General features: G+C 45.0%; 1 protein-coding gene and 1 long non-coding RNA gene across 3 annotated transcripts in view; one reads left to right on the top strand and one right to left on the bottom strand.

Annotated features, from left to right (window-relative positions):
• Nucleotides 1-5190: 5190 nt before the first annotated feature.
• Nucleotides 5191-19403, bottom strand: part of ppp1r16b (protein phosphatase 1, regulatory subunit 16B) — a 57711-nt gene continuing 43498 nt past the window's right edge. For both annotated transcript variants that reach the window (XM_031567535.2, XM_031567536.2), the window contains exons 5-11: nucleotides 19105-19208; nucleotides 17713-17837; nucleotides 8308-8433; nucleotides 7812-7887; nucleotides 7558-7687; nucleotides 6799-6940; nucleotides 5191-6573 (exon numbers count right to left, since the gene is read on the bottom strand). In XM_031567535.2, coding sequence (XP_031423395.1) covers nucleotides 6133-6573; nucleotides 6799-6940; nucleotides 7558-7687; nucleotides 7812-7887; nucleotides 8308-8433; nucleotides 17713-17837; nucleotides 19105-19208 — 1144 coding nt within the window. In that variant the 3' untranslated portion in view covers nucleotides 5191-6132. The remainder of the gene's footprint in view (nucleotides 6574-6798; nucleotides 6941-7557; nucleotides 7688-7811; nucleotides 7888-8307; nucleotides 8434-17712; nucleotides 17838-19104; nucleotides 19209-19403) is intronic.
• On the top strand, nucleotides 9823-10818 carry LOC116220499. The gene is made up of 2 exons (XR_004163688.2): nucleotides 9823-9866; nucleotides 10555-10818. It is a non-coding gene; the product is annotated as an uncharacterized LOC116220499 (long non-coding RNA).

Below are 19403 nucleotides of genomic sequence, written 5' to 3'. Positions count from 1 at the left end.
TAAGTTAAGACCTCAGCTAGTAATATAGCTGAAGTGGGAAAGGACACCAGGGAAGCATTTGTCATTTGGTCTTATGGGGTGTGTTTCGATTGAAGGCATCGACAAGCTAAACACTATTTTAGTGAAATGTCAGTTTTTCCTTTTCAAGACATAAAAGGCCACAAAGAATATGGCATCAAACTGAATATGCCCTGTTTTTTTATGCTGGCGTGGACAGGTCTTTCAGCATCTTTCAAGAAAAAAAAAGCTGCACTGTGTTCAACACACAAACTGCAAAAATGACAACAAAGTCCTCAGGGACCACTGAACAAGAGGCTATCTGGCATGTGACCAAATCCTCTTACTGAGGACATTGCAAAAGCCATAGACAAGGAACACTGAATGTGTCCATTTGAGCTCAACTTTCATGACAGCTGAGCCGACCAATCCTGTGAGTTTCAGTCACACACAACCAATATCAGTATTCTGTAAATCACACAGACGTTATTATCTCCCAATACTGATAGGGTCACACAGCATGCAAACTTGGTTTGTTTATGTCTAAGCAGCTTTTAAATCATCCATACAGTGTCAGAAGAATAGTCATTAGCATGACAGGTGTTGTGCTGCTGCATGGTGATGATAAGAGGATTTGGCAGTTTTCTCTGCTATCTGACAGATTTTCCCTGGCTGTCATGGGCGTCTCGTTCCCCCACGCACGGCAGGTCAGTGCAAAGCCCCCAGCAAGCGTGGCGGACTGAGGAGTGGAGATCCTTACAGCTCATTGCCCTCACTATCACACTGTTGCGGGATTTGTGCCATGCCGCTGTGGTTGTCCTCATAGCATCAGTTTTTATCATTTTCAGGATTATTGCTAATGACAGACTTAGACACACACTCACTCTCACTCCCACACACACACACACCGAGCATGTGTGAATCTGGTTATTACCTTTCAGTCATTCTAGCTAGAGTGGAGTAACAAACACATTGCATGCTTATCTTGTCAATCCCTTTAGCTACGATGAGTGCTGTTAGCAGCAGGCATGCTACTGTTTCTTTATGTTTGGAAACAAAGGGCAAACACGATTTGGGAAGTGGCTAAATCCTTTGTCCAGTCATTAAGGATTACAGAAATGAATTCCAACCAGAACTGGACTGATGGTGTAGCTCATAAAAAACAGTAACCTTTGTTGCCACACTAAACCAATTAGCAAACAACCAAAGAGGAGAAAAAAAAAACCTCGTCAAATCTAATCAGCCTGAGGACTGGGGCAGGGAGAAGTATGGTGTGGGGAACTGCTGGACATTGTACACTGTGTCACAAGGAAATATAAGAGGAGGAAAGCTGGTTAAGCATATCCTGTTTTGCCCACTAACCTGGGGTGCGTGAAGAGAAGTGTGGTGAAGCTAAGACCCCCCAATCTGGGCTCATCTCTGGGAACCGAATGGGGGCACTGACCCGCTGCCTGAGCACTCATTCAGGGGCTCTGGCGGGGGAGTTCGGTAAGGGGGTATCTTGGCGTGGAGCCACATCTTTCCCAAGTGAAGAGCACCAACACTGGGGTCTCTGCCAGCTGGCCCAGGCTGAATACACTGAGCCAGAGCCTTAGGATAGAGGCTAGCAAAGGCACAATGAGTGGGGCAGCGCTATAAAGATGGGGGGTTAATGCTGTTCAATCATCATGTGATTCAGCGGCCATTGTCCGTGTGTCTGTATGCAAGCCAGTGTTTACGGCTCCACTGCCAGCTTGCATTCAAAGTTTTGTAAGGCCTCCATTTATAAGAGACATATTTGCTCCGTCATGTGATTGAGATGCTCTTGTCCAGCTATTGTGTAAGGTTCCCCACCACATCATGTGCACAGATAATAAAAAAATAAAAACAACACGTAATAGAACCAGTTTGCAAAGATCACTTCTCCATGTAAAACCACATAGCATTACCACTAACCACCACAAGTCACACGATCTAAAATCTCTTCGGTCCAGCGGTTATGCACGAGATTGACACAGAAAGTGTGTAGACTGTTAAGTAGATGACCCTACTGACCCCAAGGCCCTTCACTTGAGTGTATGTGTGTGTCTAGTCCAAAAGAGGGCAGTGAGTCCACCAAGAGCTGTCTCTGTGACAGCTGCTCAACGAAGGGCCCTTCATCTCCACAGAGACACGGCTGCCATGGAAGCGCCCAGGAATGGAGCAAACAAGCTGATTTCGAATACGCGACTTGGGCTGGGAGCAAGCAGCATGAAGGCTCTTCATTAGTGACTTATTGCACAACAATGGAACAGGACCGCTGACCTGTGTGCTTTCAAACCGATCCCAATTAGTCTGTCAACAGAGATGCTCAACACAGCATAGATCCCAGCCAGGTTATGAATGAGGTCTTGTTAAGACCCTAGATGAACCCACTCTCCCAATGTCACGACATCTGTAATGTCTTGTGAAAGATCAAACTGAAACAGCTTGAGAACACAGTGGGGAAAGTGTGTACATTTATTTTGTGCATTAACATAAGGCAATTGACTGCTCTCTCATTAAATACTATAGTTTTGTGTGCCACATTACCACTATGATTTCAGGAAATGTCAACATGAATAAGCGCAAGGTCAAACGAGAGGAAACTAACAACAAACTGGGTCATCAGGATGAGTGGCCCTGCTACCTGCAATCTCCTACCACCTCGGTCACCTGCTTTTTGCTGAGTCACTTTGACACAGCAGGCTACCAAACCGGAATTTCTCTTTGAGAAGTGCAGTCTGCCTCTCCATGGTAATACACTGTAGAGTTTGATTGTTTTATAGCAAAAGTACATGCACAGTCAAACTCTAACCATAGTTGAGGCTTCCGGTCTGTGACCTTGTTAACAGCAAGATGCAGGCTGTTCCTCTTCTTTAATAGAAATACACTGAGAATTATCAACTGTTTGCTGAGCATTCTGTAGAACATAAACAAGGATGAAAGTGAAAATAGCTAAGAATGCCGGTGTGGTGGCTTCAAATTACATAGTTACTGAACTATGTGTGTTATGTAGAATATCAGGGGAACAAAACAGGCAGATGATTGAGCAAAATATACAATTTATTCAAAATATGTTAATACAACGATCAGTATTTTCCAGTAATTACAAAATCAGTAGTTTTAATTGTATTTTCCCTTAACAGTAACCTCTGATCCATGATCGGAGACAAACATTAGTTTCTGTTTTTTCTTCTGTTTCAGTATTCACACACACACACACACACACACACACACACACACGACAGTTCTCTTTAAGACAGTGAAAAGTTGTCTTAGTGGCTTAAAAGTGGAAGAAACCTCTTTCCTCCTTTTGCAAGTTCTTTGTTTTGTTTCCTTATGTGTCTTGTGGAATTCACTGGTCTGAATATAATTAGACTACAATAAATACACCTCTGCTACAGTACGGACGGTAGAGATAAGGTTGGACTTTAACTTCAAGGCTCCGGAGTCATTGGGGACCAACATTACTACCATTTTAAAGCCTGTATTCGTTCTTGTTTTCCCTACATATGGACACATGTAGTAACCTCATTCTTCTTCTGCCCGGTGCAGAAATACATCTTCCTCAGTAACCTTCCATACTTGAAGACACAGAGTCACAAGTCAGATAGCAGGTTTGTCCCATAGACCAAACAGGAACGTACACAACTATTGCATGTCATTTTCAGTCACCCATGAATCAGACTGGAAATACAAAGGGAAACAGAGATATAAATCTATTTACACGACTTGACGGTTTGACACTATACACAGGGCTTCGGCAGAGGTGGGGGTGGATGAGAACATGGTGAGGGCAGAGGGACTAAAAGCAGTCTCTGAGAATGGATAGCATGCTCACCCTGCTACATCGTCCGCCCGCCCACCCATCCATCCATCCATCCATCCATCCATCTCTCCATCCATCTCTTCATCCATCCATTCATCCATCCATCCATCCATATTCCTCAGGAAGACTCTTTGGCACCCAAAGAGGAGAGTAAGGGAGTGAAACTGTGGGTTGTTAGTCATTGCTAAAACTATGACACCCTCCTCCTCCTCCACACAGTGTGAACAGAAAAACACTGACACAGTATTGCTGTTTGCTATTCGGCTACCTCTGTACATGGTAAAGGGTTACATTTTCAGCGTCTCACTACACATACCCATACAAATCATTTTGGGGTGATAAAATAGAGGTCAGATGATTCTTTCTTTCTTTCAGAAATACCTTATGAGACCATTGAAAACATGACAGTGTGGGAGTCATTTTGGTTGAATGTTCAAACATTCAGATTCAGCACAGTGGACAATGGCTTGATACTGAATTAAAGTGAAAAGTCTTTATAGTTCAACTTTATCAGCTGCAACTTCTGGCAGCGAAACACTAAAAAATACGCCCAAATCTAACCTTTGATCTTCGTATACAGACAATTGTAGTCTGTTTTTTTTTTTTTACTTACATAATCAACATATTGGACTGCACATCAGCAGTACTCCATAAAATGACAACCCAATGGCCTTTCATTTTCAGTGAAAAAAATGGGTCTCACTAAGGTCACATTTTGAAAGTGGTGGAAACTACACATCAGTTGTTCCGCTCGCCTTACTCACTGTGGCACAGCAGATAAGCTCAAATCAGATATGCATGAACACACACACACACGATTCCTGCAAGTCACAGATCAGAGAGCAAGTGTATATAAAGTGCGTGGTCGTGACAATCCTGTAAACAACCTCAATACAGCTCTCTGTCTTTCTCTCTGTCTGGACCTGGTCTGTGTGCAAAGAAATCAACCTCCCCCACCCCCCCATCACGATCGCCAAAAATGCTAACAGTTATTTTAGGGAAGCCTTCAAATATGCGGAACACTGGACAAGTTCATTCTCCAACTATTGCATTCATACACTTACAAAAAATTTAACTCTCCACAGACAGAAGAAGACAATAAATATACCAAATGGGATTGTGTTCTATACAGTAGCCTCTATACACAACATTTAAATATAAATAACATCATCTGACTGTACAAAAAAATGCTTTTTTAAATTAAAATGTGGCAATAGCAAAATTGCTAGCAATAATATCAAATGGGTTTGTTGCTCTGTATATCAATGCATGGTTCAACATGCAGTCAGTTTGTTTTTAACCACTAAACTGGCTTTGAAATGACACATGAGAAAACAAGAGAACACTGGCTAGTTTGTTAAGTATGTTTTGTTTTTTTTGTCTTTGACAAGAGCACACGTGGCTAAAACAGTGGTTGTGTGGTTACATCCCTTTTGTTCCTGGAAACAACACAGCACTTTCAATGAGGGCAATATCTGAAGTCAGGGTCTCCTTCTTTCTGACCGTTCCTTGACTGCTATCAACTGAAGTTGTTCCACAAAGCAGAATACACGTAGCAGATGCCGTAGCCAGGTAACAAATGAGTAAAACCCCAAAACTGTCACTTTGTTCATACCAGTGTTTAAGAATTAATTCAGCAGGGTTGACCACTGTCCAGCTCCCTCAAAAATCTTGCTTTGTGGAATAACCTCACTGACTTGAGATATGTAGAAGATGCTACTGGATACACAACCATATGCAATATGGTTTTCGAAATTGGCAAAAACAAAAACGATATGCACAAGGACCTTACACCAAGGAGAAGAACTTCCCTTTTGGAGATTGTGCAAAAGTTTCCTTCAAGTGGCATGACTCAGGGTTCAGAGTTCAGAGTTCAGGGAAGAGTTGGGTGAGGTTCCCATCCTGCTGAGGCCGTCTCTGTCAGTGAGGACCTTGAGCGCCAAAGTGTCCCACTTCAGTTCAGGATCTCCTCTTCTCTTTCCTTCTTTTCTTTCTTTCCTTCCTTCCTTCCTTCCTTCCTTCTCTCTCTCTCTCTCTCTCTCTCTCTCTCTCTTCTCCATATACTTCAGGGTTTCCCCATGCTCCTACTGGGGAGGCCTCCAACAGCGTGAACTCACAGGAAGGTAGAACTATAGGACAGGGGAAAATAAAGCACTCGCTTCCGTCTCCAGCTGCCGGATGGCTTTCCTCCTCTCTGGGATCCTGTTCTGGTCGAGTGGCTCCTGCACAGTGCTGTTGCTGCTCCTATCCGATTGTAGTGTGACATCCACACACACACACACACACCCTCTCACACTCACACACACCTACGAGATGCAGCAGCAGCTGTTCCCCTTTAACTCCTCTTCCTCTAAGGGTTGCTTGAACCTGAGGAGTGGCGGGTCGCCGCTGGCCGGCGTGAAGTAGACTGCGCTGCCGTTGGACGATACCAGGGGCATGTGGGAGTCCTCGGGGCTGTTGCCAGGTGAGCCGTTGCCAGGTGAGCCGTTGCCCAGGTGCCCGTTGAGCAGTGGGTGGCTGAGCAGTTTGGCGGCGGACCGCTGCTTCTTGAGCTCGGACAGCGTCTGGGCGCGCTCCCGGGGCCAGGGCTCCTCGGCGGGCGAAGGCGGCACCACCGGAGGCCGCGGGTCCGGCCCGGCCGCGGGCTCGCCGTTGGAAGGAGGAGGGGCCGGCGTGGAGGTGGTGGTGGAGATGCAGCCGTTCTGCTTGCCCCCGTCCTTCAAGAGCCTCTGTGGTCTGGCCTTGGTCTGGAGAGAAGAAATAGACCCAGTAAGACTCACGGAATGCATGGTGGATGAACTTAGGTGTCAAAATACAGAATCTCTCAACGTTTCTATTATATAGTGAACAGAAGGGTGTCAAGTATCTGAAGTTTCATTCTACAGACATACAATGGTGCTGTCCAATGACAATGGTGCTGTCCAATGACAATGGTGCTGTCCAATGACAATAGTCTTTGCAGCCCTACTCACTGATTGGCTGTTTTCCTGGTCGGACTCCTTCTCTCTCTCCACCTGCTCCTCCCTTCCACCCCTCCACACGATGGCCTCCGTCTCGTACTCCTTGCGGCACAGGTTGTGCCGGTCAGACAGACTGGCCCTCCTCACTACCTTCCTGCACACAACACACACACACACACACACACACACACACACATGATGAAAATGGGACAGAGTGGCTGTCCCCTGTACCAGTGCTATTTTGGAGTAAGTGACTATGTTACTGCAACTCTGGAAATGGTGTATCACCTTTGCCCATTTTCTTACAGACCTGACCTACAGGTGCAGTTACAGTTTTTAGCCACAAGAGTGCAGTGGTTATTCACTAAGGAACAACATGACTTGGCAGTTAGACTGCAGTCAATGCATAAAAAATTTCTTCTTGCAGCAAATGTAAGACCTGCAAAAGCAAGTATGAATTTCTAGACTTCTTGAGGTCTCAAGTGGCTGTGTAAAGAACGTATTAGAATCAAGTGATCAAAGGTCATAAAGGGCTAAATAATATAGTCCTATCCTGTCAAGACCTTCAATCCTGAATTTTCATGTTAGTAAAAAAAAATTAACCACATTCACAGCTTAAGTTGAAACAGGATGTTCTGAAGTGATGGAGTGGTTCTAGAAGAGCTGAAGAATTTCCTTAACCATTACACTGTAGTTACACAGTTTTGCCACCAGGGGTAGTATTTGCTGGTATGGCATTGTAAGACCTGACCAGCAGGTGGCAGTCCTTACCCACGGCTGCCTGCACTGGATGTTCGCCTGCACAGGGAGGTTTTGTGCTTCAACTGGGACTTCATGATGATGTCGTGCTTGTGCTTCAGATCCAGCAGAACGGCCCTAAACTCGTCATCCTCACACAAGTCTAAGGTGAGAGAGAGAGAGAGAAACCAGGAGAAAACAATGAAAGCACTTTACTCCCCCCCTATGTTCACAATAATAACCATGTCCACTGACATACAGTGAGTCATAGGAAGGAAGTAATTTACCTATGGGCGTTTCATCCAGGAAGGTCCTGGCATTAAGGCTGGCACCATGAGACACTAGCACCTCTGCCACCTGCATCTACAGATGAAAAGGAGAGGGCATGCTGAAGGGCATCTGAAGTCTACACATGACCAACACTGCACACGGACCAAGGCTGATCACATGACCAACACTGCACACGGGCCAAGGCTGATCACATGACCAACACTGAACACGGGCCAAGGCTGATCGATGTACCTACTAAGCTTGATGACAATGTGTGCAATAGGTGTGTGTGTGTGTGTGTGTGTGTGCCTGACCATAACTAAATTAGCTCTGTGTGTGTTTTTATCTGACCATAACTGTATTAGCTCTGTGTGTGTGAGTGAGTGAGAGAGATGTAGACAGAGGGAGAGCGAAAGAGCGGAGATAGCTGATGTGCTTGGGTGTTTGGTATAAAGAATTCGAGCACAAAAACTCCCACTATTCTTAGTCTACCTGTATGTCTGCCATTCTTACCTGGCCCCAGCAGGCAGCGGCGTGAAGCGGCTGCCAGCCATCAGAGTCCTTCTGGTCTGTCCGGGCCCCTCCCTCCAGAAGCTGCTCTGCTGCCTGGACATAGCCATTGGCCGCCGCAATGTGGAGCTGGGGAAGGAGCAGAAGGTACAGGTGAAGACGGCTATTCAATATTCTGGAGATGGGAGAAGGTCGCTGGAGCTCGGGGACCAAATACCCTTTCCCACTCAATTCATTGGAAGACTGGTGAGCGGATGGGAGAGAGCAGCACAGAGAGACCTGTACTTTTGTTGCCTGGAAACACACTCATGTTTAATCACCTGGCTATTTCAACTGAACCCCCACCAACAGGACCAGCATAATGTCAGACAAAGTCAGTGACAAGGATTATCAAATTAAATTAAATTAAATTAAATTAAGTTCATGACAATAGTAGTGATTGGTCATTTTCTCACAAAGATGTGGACCTAAAACTAGCTATTTGAGTCACCTGTTGCAAATATGTATCTATGGCGATGTCGTTCACAATGTGGCGTGGGCTGTAAGACTGTACTGTCATGGATAAACATCGGTCATGCCAGGGACCTATACTACTCTGTCACGCCAGGATCATCCACCCAGCCTTCCCTCCCCATTACCTGGCCAGGGTCAGAGAGGTCGCCCCCTAAAGCCCTTCGTGTCCTGGGGCAAGTCACATAGTGTTCTTAAGATTAGGATCAAACTTTCACAAGGGCTTGTGCACATTTAATCATGTACTTCACACCACTAATGGATTCTGGTACAACCATCTCGGTGTACAGTCAACTGGTAATTAAAGCAGTGTTTCTCAACTAGTAGGTCACGACCCAAAAGTGGGTCCCAAAATTATTCTGAATGGATTGCAGAGTTTGTATATTCTTTCAGAACTTCAATTACTTTTGTAGATCTCTCTCAGCCTACTGTACTAGTCATAGCCTGATGTAGAGGAGTCATAACCTACTGCAGGGGAGTCATAACCTACTGCAGGGGAGTCATAACCTACTGTACTAATCATGGCCTGCTGTAGAGGAGTCATAGCCTACTGCAGGGGAGTCATAGCCTACTGTAGGAGAGTGCAGAGTTCGGTTGGAGTAGTACTGTAATTTGAGCAGAAAGAACTTTCACTTCAAAGCTGTCCACAGGGATGCCACTTCCTAATTATTTTAGAAAAGTAAAACTTTTAACTAATTACTGTAGTTATATTGCTGTGTAATGTATTTTCTTGTAATTAGCGGTTAGCTGTGTGACTCAGATTAGCTGTGTTATATGCAGTTCTATTTCATTTCTACTGACCGCCAGAGGCCTTGACCCTTTTTTCTTCTCGCGTCAGGTGAGTAGTTTTTCCACAGGTGAGTGTACATGCTAATCGTTGGGAGTCTTGAAACCGTAGGTTGGAGCTGCGCATTTTCGCCCTCTAAAAGACTGCGATTAGCATTCTAAATCAACGCCGGAGAAAAAAAGTGAGTTTTGCCTCTTCTAATTTTTTGCCGTGTAGTATTCACGCTCGGGTAATGGTTTAAGAGGCATTGGGGCTATCAGTACAGGTGTTTCTTGCCTTAAACCAGGGGTTTTCAACCAGGGGTCCGTGGCCCCCTGGTGGTCCGCGGCGGCATTGCAGGGGGTCCGCGACATGAGCCTATGTTGATCAGTTCACCATTGACTTTTTTTATTTTTATAAATATACCTGGGCCTGTCGACATATTTATGTCTGAATAGCCAAGTCGCATTGCCCAAAATACTGATGTAGACCCATATTCAGCGAAGAAATTATTATAGGCAGAATATGTGTGCGGGGGGGAGGGGGCGTGGCGGCGGTTACAAACATGAAAAAGAAGGGTACGGGACTATAAAAATCAGTGGGCCGCGGATTACTTTCTGGTCAGAATGGTGGTCCCTGGGACAAAACCAGTTGAAAACCCCTGCCTTAAACTGATAGTTAAAATCACTTGTTAAGCGATTTGAAAGTTCATCGCATAATTTGTTTTGTACCGTTGTGAGATGCAAGCGGCGTTCTCGCCATAAAGCATGTCGATTGCGGTTAACACTGATTGGTGACTGGTGGGCTTCAGTACAGGTGTTTCTTGCCTTAAACTGATAGTTAAAATCACTTGTTAAGCAAGTTGAAAGTTCCTCGCATAATTTGTTTTGTACCGTTGTGAGATGCAAGCGGCGTTCTCGCCATAAAGCATGTAGATTGCGGTTAACACTGGTGACTGGTGGGCTTCAGTACAGGTGTTTCTCGCCTTAAACTGATAGTTAAAACCACTTGTTAAGCGAGTTTGAAATTCCTCGCATAATTTGTTTTGTACCGTTGTGAGATGCAAGCGGTGTTCTCGCCATAAAGCATGTCGATTGCGGTTAACACTGATTGGTGACTGGTGAGCTTCAGTACAGGTGTTTCTCGCCTTACAACCGATAGTTAAAACCATGATGAGTTTTCCTCTACTATTTTGTGCCGTTTGTAGTGTTCACGCTCGGATGCGGCTGTAATGGTTTAAGAAGCATTGGGCGGTCAGTGCAGGCGCCTCGCCTTACAACTGATAAATGAAACCCACTTGTTAAGCGAGTGAAAGTCCCTCGCATAGTTCGGTTTTGTATCGTTGTTATTATGAAGATGCAAGCGGAGTTCTCGCCATAAGCATTCAATTAAGTAAACGAACAGGATTTTACTCCTGTCAACTTTGTGTTAACACTAGAAGCAGGCTACGTTTACCTACTGTTTGGATAACTGTTAATTGGTAACTGTTAACGAGTGTGTCCACTCTTAAACAGGACAGGATTAACTCCTGTCGGCTTTGTGTTAATGCTATAAGCAGGCTACGTTCTACGCCCCGCAATTTCAGTTCTAAAAAACAGCTATGTTTGGGTAACTGTTAATTACAGTGCATGAAATGCCCTGTATTGTTATCCAAACTTTTCTTATTACAGTGCATGAAATGCCCTGTATTGTTATTCCTAGGCTTCTTATTCTTCTTCTTCTTATTATTCTCTTTACCGACTTCTGCGCTTAATTCAGCTTGAACCGCTTAACGTAGAAACTTCGTTCAAACTTTGCTGCATAGGTCTTCTAAACGACACTTATGCTATGTATTTTTCATTTGTCTAAACGTTATACTTTTTAAGATATTAAATAAAAACGAATACAAATTTTCCCATTGACTTACATTGGGCCATTATGACATCATAATAGGGTCATTAAACTGGCTTGCACCTGTGCTTCACTGACACCTGCGCCAAGGTTCCAAGGCTCCTCTTCTCTCTGTCCCTCTCCATTCAACTGTATAACTAGGAATATTATTATTTCCTTCTTCCACTCTTCTTTCCTTCTTCCACTCTCCTTTCCTTTCTTCTTTCCTTCTTCTACTCTTCTTTTCTTTCTTCACTCTTCTTTCCTTCTTCCACTCTTCTTTCCTTTCTTCTTTCTTTTCTTCTTCCACTCTTCTTTCCTTTCTTCACTCTTCTTTCCTTTCTTCTTTCCTTCTTTCACTCTTCTTTCTTTTCTTCTTTCCTTTCTTCACTCTTCTTTCCTTCATTCTTTCCTTCTTCCACTCTTCTTTCCTTCTTCCACTCTCCTTTCCTTTCTTCACTCTTTCTTCCTTTCTTCTTTCCTTCTTTTACTCTTCTTTCCTTTCTTCTTTCACTCTTCTTTCTTTTCTTCTTCCTTTCTTAACTTTTGCATTTCATGCACTGGTATTTCCTTCAGGAAATGCATTTTCTAGTTATTCTCTTTACCGAACTTCTGCGCTTAATTCAGCTCGAACCGCTTAACTTAGAAACTTTGTTCAAACTTTGCTGCGTAGGTCTTGTAAAGGACACTTATGCTATGTATTTTTCATTTTTCTAAACTTTATACTTTTTAAAATATTAAATAAAAACTAATACAATTTCTCCCATTGACTTACATAGGGCCATTATGACATCATAATAGGGTCTTTAAACTGGCTTGCACCTGTGCTTCACTGACACCTGCGCCAAGGTTCCAAGGCTCCTCTTCTCTCTGTCCCTCTCCATTCAACTGTATAACTAGGAATATTATTCTTTCCTTCTTCTACTCTTCTTTCCTTCTTCCACTCTCCTTTCCTTTCTTCTTTCCTTCTTCTACTCTTCTTTCCTTCTTCTACTCTTCTTTTCTTTCTTCACTCTTCTTTCCTTCTTCCACTCTTCTTTCCTTCTTCTACTCTTCTTTTCTTTCTTCACTCTTCTTTCCTTCATCTTTCTATTCTTCTTTCCTTTCTTCACTCTTCTTTCCTTTCTTCTTTCCTTCTTCCACTCTTCTTTCCTTCTTCTACTCTTCTTTTCTTTCTTCACTCTTCTTTCCTTCTTCCACTCTTCTTTCCTTCTTCTACTCTTCTTTTCTTTCTTCACTCTTCTTCCACTCTTCTTTCCTTCTTCCACTCTTCTTTCCTTTCTTCTTTCCTTCTTCCACTCTTCTTTCCTTCTTTCTCTCTTCTTTCTTTTCTTCTTTCCTTCTTCCACTCTTCTTTCCTTCTTTCACTCTTCTTTCTTTCCTTCTTCCACTCTTCTTTCCTTCTTTCACTCTTCTTTCCTTCTTTCCTTCTTTCACTTTTCTTTTTTTTCTTCTTTTCTTCTTCCACTCTTCTTTTCTTTCTTCACTCTTCTTTCTTTTCTTCTTTCCTTCTTCTTTACTTCTTCCACTCTTCTTTCCTTTCTTCTTTCCTTCTTATACTTTTCTTTTTTTTCCTCTTTCCTTCTTCTTTCCTTTCTTCACTCTTCTTTCTTTTCTTCTTTCCTTCTTCCCTTCTTCTTTCCTTCTTTGACTCTTCTTTCCTTTCTTCTTTCCTTTCTTTACTCTTCTTTCCTTTCTTATTTCCTTCTTTCACTCTTCTTTCCTTTCTTATTTCCTTCTTTCACTCTTCTTTCTTTTCTTCTTCCTTTCTTAACTTTTGCATTTCATGCACTGGTATTTCCTTCAGGAAATGCATTTTCTAGTTGGTAACTGTTAATGAGTGTGTCCACTCTTAAACAGGACAGGATTTTACTCCTGTCGGCTTGGTGTTAAACGCTATAAGCAAGCTACGTTTACCTGCTGATTGGTGACTGACGGGCTACGCCCGCAATTTCAGTTATAAAGCATCTCATTTTGGTAACCGTTAACGAGTGTGTCCGCTCTTTCTAAACGGAAGCCTACCTTACATAACGTAAGAGGAATCATTGCCGTGATCAGGTTTAATTCGCTTGGTTAATATTGAGGCTTGGTCCATAATAAACTGCCTAGTTTGAGTGGGTGATTGGCTCCACCCCGCAAATTTCAGTTCAGCATTTATTATTTGATTTCAGGTGACTGTAGAGGAGGGTGTTCGCTCTTAAACAGTAACCTATCTTATATAACAGAGCCTAGTGTTATTTCGCTAAGGCTGCTGGTAAATTATCACTCCTATGAAAAATAAAAATAAATAAATCTATGTATAGATATTGCAACATGTTCATTACATGCACTGTTGCCGGGCCCCTCTGGAGCCAGAGGCGGCCACGATAAGTGTCCCTCATGCCTAGGTGTTGAGGCAAGGACTTACTGAGCTGGCATGCATGAACTGCAGCTGCATGAGTCTAGCTGTGCGTTTGGAGAGGCTGGCCTAGCCAGAACCGCCCCGGCACAGAGACGCGGCGCCATGTCTCCTAAGCAATGCAAACGCCGGAGGCTGATTCCCGGGAAGCCTCGGGTAAGGGCAAATGCAGGAAAATTGATCCGCTTGCCCAGACGGTAGACACTTCGACTTCGGAGTTCGCAGAAATAAAGACTCTGCGTCTAAATCTGCAACGACTACATGGTAAAATTCTACGACGCAGCAGCGCGTATTGCACGTCTTGGGTATTCAATGTCACACCTGGTACTAGCTCTGTCCCAGACGTTACAGACTTCTGAGGCTGACCCCTCGGCACAGAGTCTGAGTGACAACTCCCTGCAGGCGTTTGCCTACATGACCAGGGAGTTGGGTAGGCTGTCTCCTCGTTAACCCAGGCCCGACACCAGATATGGTTGGCCCAGTCTCCACTTTTGGAGCTGTGCAGGAAAGCCCTTTTGTCTCCTCCTGTCATTTCAGGACAGATGTTTGGTCCTGCCGCACAGCAAGCTCTGGAGTGCAGCCTACTGGTTACACAGGTCAGACAACAGTTGCCAGTCTGAGCCGTGAGGCTCCCGGCAGACAGAGGCCCTCTATGGTTCCAACGTCGACCACCGAGGTTCCATAGGAAAGGCGCCATCGAGCCATTAGACAGGCTGGCACAATGGATGGATTCTACTCCACTTATTTTATCATCCCAAAGAAGGGCGGCGGCCTTCGGCCTATACTAGACTTGAGACGGTTAAACGCGCATCTCAAGATGTTAATATTCCACATGCTGCGTACAGCAGATGTGCTGCAAGGCATCAAGTAAGGAGATTGGTTTACAACCATCGACCTAAAGGATGCATACTATCACACCTCGGCAAACCGTTCCTTCGTTTTGCTTTCGAGGGCAGGGCTTACCAGTTCTGTGTGCTCCTATTCAGGATCTCGCTGGCACCAAGGGTCTTCACCAGAGGTGTGGCAGCGGCACTGTCCCCCACTGCAGGCCAGGGACGACTGGCTGAGCCGTTCCCAGTCAACAACAACGGGTCAACAACACCCTCAAGCTCATCAGTCATTTCAGGAGAGGCAGGGCTCTGGCCCTCAAATCATATCTGAGACTGCTGGGTATGCTCACAGCGGCCTCATCGGTGGTCCCTTTGGGCCTTCTGTCATTGTGGCCTCTTCAACTCTTCCACTTATCACAGGCACAAGCTGGTCAGAGTCACTTCCAGTTGCCTTGCAAAGCTACGCCCGTGGAGGGGAGAGACATATCTCACCCAGGGGGTCCCCTTGGGGGTCCATACCTTCTCGCAGAGAAGTGGTGGCCACCGATGCTTCTCTGGAAGGGTGGGGAGCTGTATGACAATGCAGGACTGTCAGATGTCTCTGGAGTCCTTGGCAGCAGGAACAACACAAATGTATTGGACCTGCAGAATGTTCTGCTGGCGCTCAAACATTTTCTTCCAGTGCTGAAAGCATGTCCTGGTAAGAACAGCCAACACTGGTCTACCAGGTAAACCACTAGGGGAGGTCCAGACAATCCTCGAGGCTGACCCAACAGCTGCGGTTGTGGGCGTATCCTCACTTTCTGAGCCTGAGGGCAATGCATTTGCCAGGCACTCAAAACACGGCCGAGGATTTGCTATCCCGGCAGCACCCACCTCCTGGGGAATGGAGGCTGCATCCACAAGTGGTGGAAGCGACCTGGCAGAGATATGGCAAGGCAGGGGTGGATCTTTCGCCTCACAGTCGACGACGCACTGTCCCCTCTGGTTTTCTCAGGGGGAATCTATAAGCCCCTTGGGCCAGGATGCACTTCGTGAGTGGTGCCAAGCACAGAAGCAGGACCCGACACGGTGTCCTGTACCGGTGATACTCCGCTTCAGCGAAGCCCAGTGCCCTCTTGGGACTTGCCTATAGTCCTAAAGGCGCTCAGTCAGTCCCCATTGAACCTCTAGAGAGGAGCTAGCATGCATAGTTAAAAACAGAGGCCTGGATGAACCCTTTAATTCAGCGGTATTCTACTGGTCTGGCCTTGGGACCCACAATTTCCCATGGTCATTAAATTGTGTCCCAAATTTGATAGAATTCAAACCATGAAGTAAACATAAAAATACAACCATAAACACTGGGCCTACTTGTGTCCCTGCATTCGTAGCAGTGACAGCAGATAGATTTTCTGTCGAGTTATCCGGGGACTATTTGCTTCACCTTTTGCCCAACTTAATGATTCAAACTTCACTTTATATTCTTCATCAAATTAGCTTGTTATACAAACAAGACATGTTGATTTCTTTCCCACACACAAAACGCTAGGTTACGTATGTAACCGTGGTTCTATGAATTTCGGATGACCGCCAGAGGCGGTGCTTTCAGCACTGGATGTCCATCACGTTTACGTGTAGTTCGAGTGTTTGTATCAACAAAGTCACCTGTGACCTGGGTGACGTATGCCCCTTGCCCCGGTACTAAAGGCACGTTCACCCAGGACTTGACCCTTGGCAATCTTCTCGCGAATATTCTGAGTGACTGCCAAGCTCTGCCGGTCATCCGAAATTCATAGAACCACGGTTACATACGTAACCTAGAGTTCTATTTCATTTCTACTGACCGCCAGAGGCAACATTTACCTATGTAAACATACCTATATCAACTTACCGCAACAAGTGTAACATTTTACACTTGTTGCGGTATGTTGATATAGGTATGTTTACATAGGTAAATGTCGACTCCACTAGCCACCCAGATTGCACTAGTTCTGTGGTCTGTGATGGACTACCCCGCAAAAATGTAAGAAAAGCTTTCATAGCATGACATCGTTGATTATATTGCCAAAAGGCACCAGTAAGCATGCTAGAAAGCTTCTATCAGGGCCAAGTATGCTGTTGTTGGTGTTTGCTAGGTTTTTGCATGCCTTTTTAGGTAGGTAGCTCGCTAGTTTTCAACTAAAACTCCTTACTTCTGCTTTAAATATCTATTAAATGTACAGAATTATATTAACCTATGTGTGCATTACATCTGGAGAATGGTATGGAACTAATACAATTTTATTGTATAGTGCATAGTGTTTCTTAAGGAATATAATATTCATCTGAAGAAATCTGACAACCATAAAAATAATTCCATATGCATGTTCTATTTTTTCAAAGGAACATTACATTTATTATATAATGTCAAAACTAAATACGCCTTGGAGCTTTGCATCAAGATCTGTTCTACAAGCCTATAGGCCAGGTGTTTCGATGAAATATAGGTCATCACCAAAGGTCAACAAGCTGTGGGTAGAGCACAGATTTGCCCATTACAAGCAGCCTGAGAGGGGAGCATAAAGTGAACATTTCTAATGACTTCTTCTCTGTTCAGGCTCCAGTTCAAAGCTTAACGCGGTTATTTTGAGTGCAGAGCATTACAATGCGTGTTTCCTGCATGTAATCCAATTGTGTATTCAATTTTTGTGTTTTCCACTGCTGCAAATCCTCGCTGGAGGAGAATTTTAATACAGCGTAAATCCCATAAAGCAAGAAATTGTGCCAGCAAAATGTATTTAATAAAGTTGGAGGAGCTGGTGTGTCAGATACTGGTTCTTGGGTCATGTCAGCTGATATTAATAAATATGGTTGTGTGTATGTATCTTATTATTAATAAATATGATGGTCTGTGTGTGTCTGTGTGTGTCTGTGTCTCTGTGTCTGTCTGTCTGTCTGTGTGTCTGTGTGTCTGTGTGTCTGTGTGTCTGTGTGTCTGTGTGTCTGTGTGTCTGTGTGTCTGTGTGTCTGTGTGTCTGTGTGTCTGTGTGTCTGTGTGTGCCTTTTCTGCCTACCAGCGTTGCACCCTGGGAGTCATGCTGGTTCACATCCTCGCCGTCTCGCAGAAGACTCTGGATGTCTCCCAGCATCCTCCTCTCCACTGACGCCCGTGTCCCGTTGATCATCTCCTGGGTGATGCCTGTCAAACAGACAGAGATTAGACATGACAGCTGTCAATCAAAATCACAGGCCCACCTGCTCTCCTTTCCAATAATGTACAGCTTATGAAGCCAGAGGACTTGTCTGCGGAGGCAATGAATACTAAGCAAAGCAGTCTGACAGAAAAATAAAAGGACAAACAGAGAAATAGGAAAAATCAACAGTGTAACTTAAATGTATATGCCCTGTGCCAAAATATTAGAGAGAAGGAAATTAAAAAGAACCACGACAGAACAGAATGGTGTGTGTTTTATTCCAAATGGAACGACCATGAATCGGTAAACAGACGCACGAGGTACAGGGAAATTCAAAGCATGACTGGGTGATCACTTTCACGCTGTGTCCAGACAGGATTCCAGACAGTGACAACTCCTGCCTTAGGCGCAGCAATCCCCTATGGTCTTTATCCTCATGTGCCTCGCAGCCAAATTTGGGGACAATTAGTTAAGTCCGCTGGGCTGTCGACCAATCCAGCTCACTCATTCCTGGAACCCAGACCTGGATGTCCTGCCTGTGTCTGGGCCCTGCTCTCATTTCCCTCGCATCGCTCTGCCCGAATGATTGTGTGTGTGTGTGTGTGTGTGTGGATGTGTGGTATGTATATGAGTGTACGTGCCTATGCATGTGGGCTAGTGTGTGTGCGCGTGCATATCTACACCTGCTGATCTGTGTGTGTGTGTGTGTGTGTGTGTGTGTGTGTGTGTGTGTGTGTGTGTGTGTGTGTGTGTGTGTGTGTGTGTGTGTGTGTGTGTGTGTGTGTGTGTGTGTGTGTATGCAGGTGTATTAATTGATAAGCATGCCTGAGCATGAACATCCACTCCCATATTCCCCCACGAGCGATTTTAGATCCTGAAGACATTTCGACGAGGGGCATCAAGCAGCTCCGGATGTGTGAGATGTGGTAATCATCTTAATCTCACCTCTCCACACACCTGCTTATTCACCCCCCCCCCCCCCCTGCCTCATCATCCCCACCTCCCTTCATCCCTGGCTTCTTTCTGTGGATGTTAAGCCCAGATAGTCTCCCCAGATCTTCTCTCCTCTCCTCTGCTCTCCTGTGTGGAATTATCCCGCAAGTGCCAGCTCACGGCAGCAGCAATAGAGCTCAGACTTATTGAAAGGCTCTCCGCAACGCATCAATCAAAGGTGCAGAGGTGTTGTGGTGGGGTGGGGTGGAGTGTGGGGGGGAGGCTGTTGCTATGGAGATCTTGAGGTGTGAAACAGGGGGGGGGGGGGGGTTGTCTCACCTCGGTTAGCCATGGCAGTCTCGATGATGTCTAGGGTGGGATCGTCCTCGCAGAGGTCATAGGGCATATTACCGTCGGAGTTGACCGCCAGCAGGTCTGCTTTACTGCAGGGAGAGGGAGGGGGCGAAGCCTTAATGAGACCGGTCAGGATGACTACTCAGCTTAATTATAAACACATGCAAGCTTGCACACAGATGTGTGTACACACATACACAAATACACAAACTGATGGGCAAACAAACACACATTGACAGACATACACACACGTGCACACACACACACACACACACACACACACA

The sequence above is a fragment of the Clupea harengus genome, chromosome 5 (assembly GCF_900700415.2).
Source record: "Clupea harengus chromosome 5, Ch_v2.0.2, whole genome shotgun sequence".
Lineage (NCBI taxonomy): Eukaryota > Metazoa > Chordata > Actinopteri > Clupeiformes > Clupeidae > Clupea > Clupea harengus.
The sequence above is the reverse complement of the archived record's forward strand: the minus strand, read 5'-3'. Positions and strand labels throughout refer to the sequence as shown.